Source organism: Balaenoptera acutorostrata, chromosome 11 (genome assembly GCF_949987535.1).
Source record: "Balaenoptera acutorostrata chromosome 11, mBalAcu1.1, whole genome shotgun sequence".
Lineage (NCBI taxonomy): Eukaryota > Metazoa > Chordata > Mammalia > Artiodactyla > Balaenopteridae > Balaenoptera > Balaenoptera acutorostrata.
Window position 1 is genome coordinate 72,235,278 of NC_080074.1, and position 12,241 is coordinate 72,247,518.

The 12,241-nt window shown below is 34.3% G+C and overlaps 1 protein-coding gene across 10 annotated transcripts in view; it reads right to left on the reverse strand.

Moving 5' to 3' along the window:
* Positions 1-974: 974 nt before the first annotated feature.
* Positions 975-12,241, reverse strand: part of PPHLN1 (periphilin 1) — a 148,415-nt gene continuing 137,148 nt past the window's right edge. For all 10 annotated transcript variants that reach the window (XM_057555840.1, XM_007168326.2, XM_007168324.2 and 7 more), the window contains one exon: positions 975-1,836. In XM_057555840.1, coding sequence (XP_057411823.1) covers positions 1,642-1,836 — 195 coding nt within the window. In that variant the 3' untranslated portion in view covers positions 975-1,641. The remainder of the gene's footprint in view (positions 1,837-12,241) is intronic.

Genomic DNA, 12,241 nt, shown 5'->3' on the forward strand with positions numbered 1-12,241 from the left:
AACATTGGCGCAAGAGAGAAACAAGACTACTTTCTTAGTCTTTCTAATGTGGATAACAGATAAAACCACTGTTCACATTAGGGAAAAATAGCAAAGATGATACGTAGGGTTTAGTTTTGGCTTATGTACAATATCTAAATTCAAGGTGGTCTCATATAGGAAACTTAATAATTGTTGCCTTCAATTAGTTTTTTAATTTGTGGAATGGCAAAGTACATATTTTGAGGCACGCATTACAGGATCCACTACAATTATTTACACTGCTATTTTCACTTTTAATATAAGTTTTATCTACTCTGGGGTAGCTCTCTGGATATAATCAATAGAGGCCACTAAAAATAATGCCAGAATTCAAGTGAGAAGAGAGTGGAAATGGAAAGAGGATGGGAGGATAATGAAATTGGGTAGCAATAACAAACATTTTTAAAGGTTTCCGAACACATGCCATGAAATTACATTATTTTGGCTAAATGCCATTGGGCAGCTGGAAGTGATCAGGAAATGAGTGGAATATCCTAATTGTCCCAGTTAGATTCTTAACTAACCCGTGATTTGGATGGCTCGCTCATGAAGGACTGTTTACATAGGCTGCTTGGTGAAGGGTAGTTGTGCTAGGCTTACAGCCTACTCTGCTTTGTTTCGTTCAAGAACACTTTTAGAGGGCTATGAACCCCTAAAAAGGGCAGCAGAACAAAGAGTCTGTTAGACTACAAACAGAGATTAACAAAGGCATAATCTGTAAATGGTTTAATTATGGATATGTCATCTATCACCTTCTTTCTTGAGATGGGGAATATGGGCCTACGGAAAAAATGAAACTCCACTACTCCCCCATATTGTAAATTTTTCTATTCTGGTTAGAAAGTTTTAAAAAAATCTCAACTTTAAAATAGGCCTCATCTTTCATCTCGAATTGCCCCTTCTCTTAGTCTTATATATGATATTGTTTAAAACTCACACATCAGTGAGACCAGTCAGGAGTTTCAGGACCATTTTAATAGAAGACAGTTCATTTACTTGGAAAACAGGATTTTATTATTTTAGAGATTTAAGTGCTCTGTTTTATCACAATGAGAGTTATCCTCAAAGCAAATATTCTCTAAGATAACAAAGTATTCAATTTATTTGGGTAATATACTTAAACATATTAAAAGTTACAAAGCCTAAGATAAGCAAGCAACAAGTCAATAAAAATCACCTCAGGATTCTAACATCTTCACATGGTATCACTGACTATGAAATGCAAAAAGACTATAAATGTTTAAGTGGAATGATCTCTAACCTATACAGTACATTAGTGTGACCGAACAAATGATCGCATACTAAGGAAGACTACAGGACATGAGTAAGTACAGAAAGCTGCTCTCCAGGACTGCATTTTCAAGAAAGCTTAAAAAATTAACTGACCATCATTTTAGGAGGGAAAAAAAGGTAAGTATGGATTAGGAAGCTCTACATGCAGATTAAAAAAATTCGAATTAAAATATCTTAGACTATTTTAGATGTTCATTTGATACTGGAAATATGGTCACTATCATAAAGTATTTCTCTTCATCACAAAAATTCCATATATTAAGGATTTACACAATCCAGGGGGAAAAAAATCTAGAAACTTTTTTTTTTTTTGCCTGAGCAAGTAATCTAAAAAGGCTCTCCGAAATCTTGACTAGAGGTATCATACTCTGCAATAAAATGCTTGAGTTCTTCAACACACCGCTCACCTATTTCATGTAAATTCTGTCTCAATGCAAACTGTATAGACTTTTCTAATGAAGGATCTTTTTCAATCAGCATTTTCACAACCATCCCAAAAGTTTCACAGTCTTGTCGGTAAACCTAGAAAGATGAAATACATTGTGGTTAGCTAAGAATAATTAGCCAAACATTGAGCTGATTCAGCTGGCAGAACTATGGTGCTAAAATCTAAAAGGGAGACACAATACTGCTGAACCTCTCTTGGCTCTGAGTATACACTACTGCCAAAGGCCATTTAAACCTCTATCTCTGAGATTTGCTGACAAGCTGAAAGAGTAGAAAAGCACTGATACACTACATCACTGACTATAGAAATCTGGCATGGCGTTTGTCAAGCATAAGGCAGTCTACTAACAGGACATCAGACTAGAAACGAGAAGAACTGAGAACAAATGCCAGCTAGGTAAGGCACGCTGATGGCTTTATTTTTTTACTTGTTTGGAAGAAGTAAGTTTCCAAGCCCCTAATTTCAGATTATTTGTCTGAATCATGACCAGATGACAAATTTTAAATTCTGTTTAGTATACAAAAGACAACTATAAGAAGGCTGAAAGTATTTATTTGAAAAAAGCTTTTCAAGTCATAAATATTTAACCATAATTAAAATCACCAAGGCAGAGTTAAGATCAAAACAGTATGTTATACACATACATGTTCATGCATGCATGTGTGTACACATATATGTATATATAGATACACACATGTATACATGTGTATACATGTAAATATTTTTTCCACCTCAATGTATATATTATACTATTTTACTTCAATATGTATATATAATTTTTATCAATGGCAATTAGGTATTATTTCCTGCCCCAAAATTGCTAAATTTTCTCCAGACTAAATGTTATTTCTTCAGTTTACAGTCACAAAATGCATTTTAGATTTCTATGCTATTTTTCATACTCTGCAATTCATGTATTTAAAGAAATATTACAGTTAAGTCTCCATGAAAATTAAGTGAAATACAAATTGTCTGATTTAAAAGAACTGTCACATTAATTTTAACTTTTCCAAATTTAACAAAAACAATCAACATAACATGTTTATTCTCTGAAAAAGGATTTTATTCATTTTTTAAAACCTTAGAAAGAAGTAATTTGAGACATTGCTTCGCTTATGATAGTTTTCATTCCTCAAATGATCACTGCTAGTTGTGGTTGCTGCTAATATTTTTTAAATGTCTGCAAGATTTTTTTATCCTTTAAAATAGATATTTAAAGAAGAATATTTATTTTTGACTCTCAGTACTAGGTTGCTAACTTATACTAAATTCACTTCTTTGCTCTTGAAAACTATTCACAAGCCCCAAATTAAAAAGAATAAGTTTTTCAAATGACCTAGAAATTAAAATATATAAAACCCTCAGCTGCCTTCTCCATCTCAGTACTAACACACACACACCCCTTTTTCTAAATAGTGATGAAATTTACTAATAGCCATTAACTTTAATCCAACTATTTAAACCAAACATTTATTCCAGTTTATCTTAAGGTTTACATGACCCAGAATTGATATTACTAACTACTCTAATAAACCAACTTAGGAAACAGTATACCATTCACATGATATTACATAGGCTGTCAAGGCAATAGAGCACAGGAATTGGTCTAACAAACACAGAGTACCTAACCTAATGAAGCCAATGCAGTCCCCATGGGGGAAGGTAAATTCCTTACCAAACCAGTCAAGCCACATAATAACAGCATTCTAACACCAACCACAGGCCTCAGAAGACCACTTTGTGGGTGGCCTAAATTTTATAGGCTTCTTTATAGCAGATGTAACTAGATGAGGATAAGGTTACACTGTGAATTAACCTGCAAATTCTTTAATGTAAATCTGCTGTTTTACCTAAACTGTAACTCTTTGTCTAGCATATTTACAGAACATAAATGTACTACAGATTTGCATATCAAAAGTAAAACCATATTAAAATATGTTCATACATTTAAACTGCAAACTACTGTCACTCTGGAGACAAGATAATACAAGCATTTAAAGGCTGTGTTTTATTTTTTAATTGTAAATCCTTTTTGAATTATTCACTGAAATAGACAAATTTTTGTACATTAGTTGACAACAACTAGAACTGCCCAAAGCAATGTAATTCTCTACTACAGGGTAGATTTTCTAAAAAGACTGCTTAAAATGCAATGGTTGAGCATTAGACAGGAAATAATTAGTTTTTTGTTAAAGGAAGAACCTCACCCTCCAAACTTTTATAAATAAAATTCACAACAGTCAGAAACATATTTCCGAAATCTGTTCCACAGTAAACTCAATCCCAAACAGGAAGGGTGTAGTTATCTGTGGAAGAGTTTGTTTGCTTATGGTCCCAAGCTGGAAATGCATTAATAATCTTCAGATTTGATATCTACAGGCCACACAGGAAGATTTTTTGTTGTTGCATTTTCCCTTGATTGGACCTCATCAAAATGGGAAACATGTTAAAGTTTGGGTGGGGCTCACATACATTGCATAGAAACATAGTTAAGTTTGCCAGCAAAATGAAAACACTATCCAAATGTGCTTTCACACAGTCCTTTATTATAGTAGTCTGTGTTAATAGTTGAATTCTCATAAAGTGCTTCTAGGAATAAAGGGATATGATAAAATAAACTACCAAGGCTTTTTACTATTAATTATGCTGTCTAGTGACTGAAAGAAGAATATCTGGCAAAACAAACTACATACTTATAATGACATAAAATTCCTCTAAAATGTATATCATTGTAGACCTTACCTCTGTTCCCACAAAAAGAGAAAACAAAAATTAAGGCAAAATGAGTTGTTAGAATTTTCATTTCAGACAAACCATCTTTAGCATATATATTACAGCTCCGTAAGAGTAGTTCGGTGGAATGATAGAGATAACACAGTGATTAGCCACAGGAAGCTACTTAAATTTAGGTAAATATGCATATACTTATCTTAATATTTAACTTATAATTTATATTAATATTAGGAGGTACATGGATAAATCGCCAAAGTCAGACATGCACACAGCCTTAAAAGACTGAGGAATCAAAAACAATGATTTTTCTCTACTGTTGATACCTCAACATTCCATATAATTTCCTTTATCTGAACTCATTTGGTTCAAATCCTGTGTGTCCTATTTCAGGAGAGTCACATCCCAATGGGAAAGGTAAACACAGACAAGTAAAACACAGCATAAAGGAGATGACTAGATGTGGAAGGTGACAGGGAAGCTAGAAAGATGGAGTTCAAGTCCTGACTCTACTACTGTGTTGGGCTGAATAATGTTCTCCACCCCCACCCCACCCCCGAGATGTCCATATCCTCATGCCTGGAGCCTAGGAATGTGTTACCTTACACGGTACAAGAGACTTTGCAGATATGTTTACGTCAAGGATTTGAGAAAGGGAAATTATCCTGCATTATCCAGGTGAATAAAATATAATCACAGAAGTCCTTAAAAAGAAACACAGAAAAAGAGAGGAAATGTGATCACAGAAATAGAGGTTGAGTGATGACCTTTAAAGATGGAGGAGGGAGCTACCAGCCAAAGAGTACACGCAGCCTCCAGAAACTGAAAAAGGCCAGCAAAGAGATTCTCCCCTAGGGCCTCCGTAGTAAGTACAGCCCTTGCAGACGCACTTTTGGACTTTACACATTCTTCTTAAGCTCACGTGGAACGTGCACCAAGATACACCACATTCCAGGCCATAAAACATGCCTTAGCAAATTTAAAAGAACAGAAATCATACAAAGTATACTCTCAGACCACAGTGGAATTAAGTTAGAAATCAAAAGAAAGATAGCTAGAAAAATCCCAAGATATTTGGAGATTAAACAACATACTTCTAAATAATAACACCCAGATCAAAGAAGTCTCATCAGAAATTTTAAAATATTTTGAACTAAATGAAAATACAACTTATCAAAATTTGTGAGATGCAGCAAAAGCAGTGCTTAGAGAGAATTTTATAGCATTAAATGAGTATGTTAGAAAAGAAGATATAAAATAAACGATGTAATAAGCTAGGATTCTAGAAAGAGAAGAGCACATTAAATGCAAAGTAAGTAAAAGAAACTAATAAAAATTTGAGCAGAAATCAATGAAATTGAGAAAAGAAAACTAGAAAATCAATAAAACCAAAAGGTGGTTCTTTAAAAAGATGAATAAAATTGATAAACCTCCAGCCAGGCTAACCAAGAGAAAAAGAGAGAAGACACAAATTATTAATATCAAAATCGAAATAGGGGTCACCACTACTGACCTCCCAGGCATTTATAATAAAGGACTATTATGACAACTCTATGCACACTAATTTGATAAATAGATGAAATGAACCAATTCCTTGAACGATACAGTCTAGCAAAACTCAAACAAGGAAAAATAGATAATATAAATAGGCCTATATCTATGAAAGAAATTGAATTAACAATAACATACCAAAACAAAGCATTAGGCCCAAGTGGTTTCACTGGTAAATTCTACCAAACATTTAAAGAAAAAATGATAACAATTCTTCACAATCACTTCTAGTAAACAGAAGCAGAGGGAACATTTCCTACTGTTCTATGAGGTCAGCATCACCTTATTACCAAAACCAGACAAAGACATTACAAGGAAGAAAAATTACAGACCTGTATCTGTCATGAACACAGATGACAAAAAATTCTGAAATCCAAAATACAATAAAAAGAATTACACATCACAATCAAGTGGGATTTACTGCAGGTATGCAAGGTTCGTTCAACATGTGAAAATCAGTTAATGCCATCCATCACATCAATGTGCTAGAAAAGAAAAATCACATGATCATATCAATAGATGCAGGAAAGCATTTGAAAAAAATCCAACACTCATTCACAACAAAAAGTCTCTGGCAAACTAGGAATAGAGGAGAACTTCCTCAACTTGATAAAAAATATCTACAATAACCCTACTGCTAAATCATGGTGAGAAAGTAGATGTTTTCCTCCCAAGACAGGAAACAAGACAAGTACATCCCCTTTTACAACTCCTATTCAACACTGTACTGAACACAGATAATGCAGTAAGACAAGAAAAGGTATACCAATTATGACGGGAGAAATAAAACTCTCTTTGTTTGCAGATGACATGACTGTGTAGAAGATCCCAAAACTGACCAAAAAACTAGTGGAACTAATAAGTAAGTGATTAGAGCAAGGTTGCAGGATACAAGGTTAATATACAAAAGTCAACTGCTTCCCTAGATAATAGAAATGAACAACTGTAATTTGAAATTAAAAACAAAACACAGCACCAAAAACACTAAGTATAGTATAAATCTAATGAAACAGATACAAGATCTATATGAGAAAAACTATAAAACACTGATGAAATAAATCAAAGAAGATATAAATACCAGCATACCTCATTTTATTGCACTTTACAGTGCCTGCAGTGTTTTTTACAAATTGAAGGTTTGTGGCAACCTTGCATCAAGCAAGTCTATTGGCACCATTTTCCAACAGCATTTGTTCACTTTGTGTTTCTCTGTCACATTTTGGTAATTCATGCCATACCTCAAACGCTTCACCAGCAAAAAGATTATGGCTCACTGAAGGCTAGCATTTTTTAGCAATAAAGTATTTTTTTAATAAGGTATGTATATTGGTTTTTTAGACATATTGCTATTACACCCTTAACAGACTATAGTATAGTATAAACATAACTTTTATATGCATTGGGAAACCAAAAAATTCATGTGACTTGCTTTATTGTGATATTTTCTTTATTAAGGCGGCCTGGAACTGAACCTGCAATATCTCCTAGGTATGTTTGTAAATGGAGATATAGTCCATGTCCATGGATAAGAAAACTAAGTATTGTTAAGAAATCAGTTCTTCCCAACTTGATCTATAAATTCAACACAGTCACAACAAAAATTCCAGCAAGTAATTTTGTAGATATTGACTGATTCTAAAGTTTATATGGAAAGGTAAAAGACCCCAGAAGAGTCAACATAATACTGAAGAAAAAGAACAAAGTCAGAGAACTGACACTCAACTTACTATAAAGCCACAGTAATCAAGACTGTATGGTATTTTCAAAAGAACAAAGAGATCAGTTGTACAGAATAAAGAGCCCAGAAATAGATTCATACAATTCAACAGTCAACTGATCTTTGACAAAGGAGCAAAGGCAATTCAATGAAGAAAGAATAGTCTTCAACAAATGGTGCTGGAAGAACTGATCATCCATGTGCAAAATCTAGACAGAGGTAAACTCAGAATGGATCATAGACCTAAATGTAAAATACAAAACCGTAATACTTTTAGAAGATAACAGAGGAAAAAATCTAAGTGACAACACCAAAAGCATGTTCCAAGAAAAAAAAATTGGATTTCATTAAAATTAAAAACATCTCCTCTGGGAAAGACAATGTTAAGAGAACAAACAGACAAGCTACACACTAGGAGAAAAATCTTTGCAAAGCATATATCCAACAAAGTACTAGTATCCAAAATATACAAAGAATTCTTAAAACTCAAAAACGAACTCAATTTAATAAATGGGCAAAAGATCTGAACAGACACCTCACCAACGAAGACATTTAGATAGCAAAAAAGCAAATGAAAACATGTTCAACATCATATGTCATTAAGGGTATTGCGTATTAAAACAATGATGAAATGAGATACCACTACACACCTATTAGAATTGTTAAAATCCAAAACAATGACAACCCCAATTTCTGGTGAGAATGCAAGCAATAGGAACTCTCATTCATTGCTGGTAGGAATGCAAAATGATACAGGCCACTTTGGTAGACTACTGAGAAGAATCACACAAATGAAAAAAAGAGGGGAAACGTTAGGTACCCTCTGTGCCTTAGTTTCAGTATCTACAGACCTAACTATGCTGTTGTAAGGACGGAGATAATAAACAGCACTCAGTATAGTGCCTGCTCTGTAGGAAGCATTTAATATATGTTAAAGATAGCGATGCTGATGATGGAAAGAGGAAAAACACTCTTCTGACTTTGTCTAGAGAAGGGAGTATTAGAAAATGATATTGTAACTTCTTTTTAATGTTTAACATCTAATTATATTTCTAACATCAAAGACTACAGTTAAAATTTTATCATTAATGCTTTTATTTTGGTTTTAGTTTTATCTCAAGTCCTTTGTTTTCTGCTGACATTAATCAGGTGCACATTGAAAAAAAAATCAATGTGAAGACCACATTTCCCATCTCAAGAGCTGATTCTTTAAACATGAGGAGTTCTCACTAGGAAAACATGAAGGAGGAAAAGGAAATAGCATTTTGGGAAAACTCAATTGGCTTGGCGTAGTTAAAGCATGTTAACCTCAAAATAGGTCATGAAGAGCTTTCTTTCAAGGAGTTTAGATCTCAACTTATACATTAACAATTAGCAAATGGGTAAAAAGCGACAAGCAGGAAGTGGATCCTTTTGATGTATCAGGGAGAAAATGGTTAGGAATCAATGCTATGGGTTCCTGAGAACCAGAACTATGAATGCCACGTGATGTGTTAAAGAAAGAGGCTTAATTCAGAGTAATTAAGAAGCAATATGGATATGATAATATCAAAAAAACAAACAACCCAATCCAAAAATGTGCAGAAGACCTAAACAGACATTTGTCCAAAGAAGATATACAGATTGCCAACAAACACATGAAAGGATGCTCAACATCACTAGAAAAATGCAAATCAAAACTACAGTGAGATATCATCTCACACCAGTCAGAATGGCCATCATCAAAAAATCTACAAACAATAAATGCTGGAGAGGGTGTGGAAAAAAGGGAACACTCTTGCACTGTTGGTGGGAATGTAAATTGATACAGCCACTATGGAGAACAGTATGGACATTCCTTAAAAAACTAAAAATAGAACTACCATATGACCCAGCAATCCCACTACTGGGCATGTACCCTGAGAAAACCATAATTCAAAAAGAGTCATGTACCACAATGTTCACTGCAGCTCTATTTACAATAGCCAGGACATGGAAACAACCTAAGTGTCCATCACATGATGAATGGATAAAGAAGATGTGTCACATATATACAATGGAATATTACTCTGCCATAAAAAGAAACGAAATTGAGTTATTTGTAGTGAGGTGGATGGACCTAGAGTCTGTCACACAGAGTGAAGTAAGTCAGAAAGAGAAAAACAATTACCATATGCTAACACATATATATGGAATATATATTTAAAAAAAAAAAAGTTCTGAAGAACCTAGGGGCCGAACAGGAATAAAGACACAGATGTAGAGAATGGACTTGAGGACACAGGAATGGGGAAGGGTAAGCTGGGGTGAAGTGAGAGAGTGGCATGGACATATATACACTACCAAATGTAAAAGAGATAGCTAGTGGGAAGCAGCCACATAGCACAGGGAGATCAGCTCGATGCTTTGTGACCACCTAGAGGGGTGGGATAGGGAGGGTGGGAGAGAGGTGCAAGAGGGAGGAGATATGGGGATATATGTATATGTATAGCTGATTCACTTTGTTATAAAGCAGAAACTAACACACCATTGTAAAGCAATTATACTCCAATAAAGATGTTTAAAAAAAAAAAGAATAATGGGTGGAAGGTTTTAACTTATTTCAAGGGGGAGGGTATTGGGAATGGGAGATAAGGTCAGTACCTAATATGTAATTGAGGCACCTATCAAAAGGAAGTTGAGTACTGAGTCTAGACTTTAGGAGAAAGAAATAGAGGAGGGAGGGAGGGGGAGAGAGAGATCATTTTCAGCACCAATGCCAGCTGAGGCCATGGGAGTTCCTTGAAGAATGGGATAAGTTCTTTCCAGCTCCAGTATCTGATAAAGTAGATACTCAGTAAATGTTGAATGAATAGCTAAAGTCAGTTCTGAGAGAATGTATAGTATAAGAACAAAAGACAAAAAAAAAAAAAGAACAAAAGACAGCCCAAAGTAGACATCTAAAAACGTCAATACCAACCCTAAAAGTGACAATAAGGAAGACTAAGAACCAGGAGAGAATGAAGGAGAAAGTTTGTAAAATAAGGACACAGTCAATCAAATGCCAGAGAAAAGTTTAGGAAGCTGACAAACAAAACATGTTCACCGGATGTGGAAATGAGGGAGTAGCTGGTCGACTGCAGAAGCAGTTCACTGGCTGGTGGCGCTTATGGAGCTATGCTGCCCAATCCAGCAGCCACCAGCCATATGTGACTACTTAACTTTAAACCTTAATTAATTACATCAAAACTTCAGTTCCTCAGTTGCACTTTAGTGGCTTCCATATTGGATGGTGCAAATACAAAACGTTTCCATCGTCACAGAAAATCCTATTAAGCAGTGCTGTTATAGAAAATGGAGCAGTGAAAAAAGGGTAAAGTGACAAGTGTTGACCTGGTAAATTAATTAATATATATTTGCAACTATTTTACCATTAAAGTAGAAATAGAAGTTTACCACTTTTAAAGAAGCACTGTGAAATATTAGTACCTGTGAAATATTCTATAATCTTTTGGTGAAATTCATATAAAAATGTAAGTTAAAAAAAGTAACTCCAATTGAGGCTTAATATACAAGGAAACATTCATAATGTCTAATGTGTTGATGAGGGTGGGAAAAAAGTGACAGCATACTGATGTTAAATACTGGAGCAAACTTAAACCTTTTAATTTGGGTCTGTGGTAATGCAGAAGGTGTCAAAACTACTGTCATTTACGTTGCTCCTTGTGCTATATTAATAGAAAAAGATATCTTTGAAACATCCTCCTCAAAACTGCACTGGCTCTTAAAAACACAGCTCCTAAAAAGAACACTGATGGTTGCTAAGAAATGCACTATGAATACATGGATTAGATCTCAACCGCCTACATTCAATATGTGGGTACAACTACTACAGCCACATAAAAAAGTAAGTCCAAAATTAATGATAAAGTGGTTAAACGCTAAAAACACCTTAGCAATTAATGTCTGTAGAATTCTCATCCATAAATACAGATCAGTTTATAAACTTACACAATTCAATCAAAGATTAATATTTAAATGGTTTTCATTTTATCCTTTCCAGCTTATTGGTTCTTCCAATCTTAATATACTCAACAGACAAAAATAAAAGAAATAATTCCAAAGAGTCTACAAAATTTTTCGCTGATGCCAAAACCAGGTACCATGGAGATTAAATACAGGAACAAGACAAATCTCAAATTAATACTGAGCAAAAAAAAGTTGCAAAGGAAATTAGAGATACCATTTATGCATGTCTTTAAAAGTTTATTTAGTTTAGGGATACATACATATAAACTAAAAATACATAAGAATGACAACCCTGAGAAGGGAGGGAGAAAGCAGGGATCTGCGAGGGGCTTTATCTACATCTGTAGTATTTTATTTATTTAAAAAGAGGGGGGGAAAGCCACAAATATTAAACTCTAGTTAATGACATACATGAAGTATTTTGGAGTGAAGTGTACTGAGATGGGCAACATATGTTGACATGCAACCAAAAGTAAGATGAATTAATGGATGAA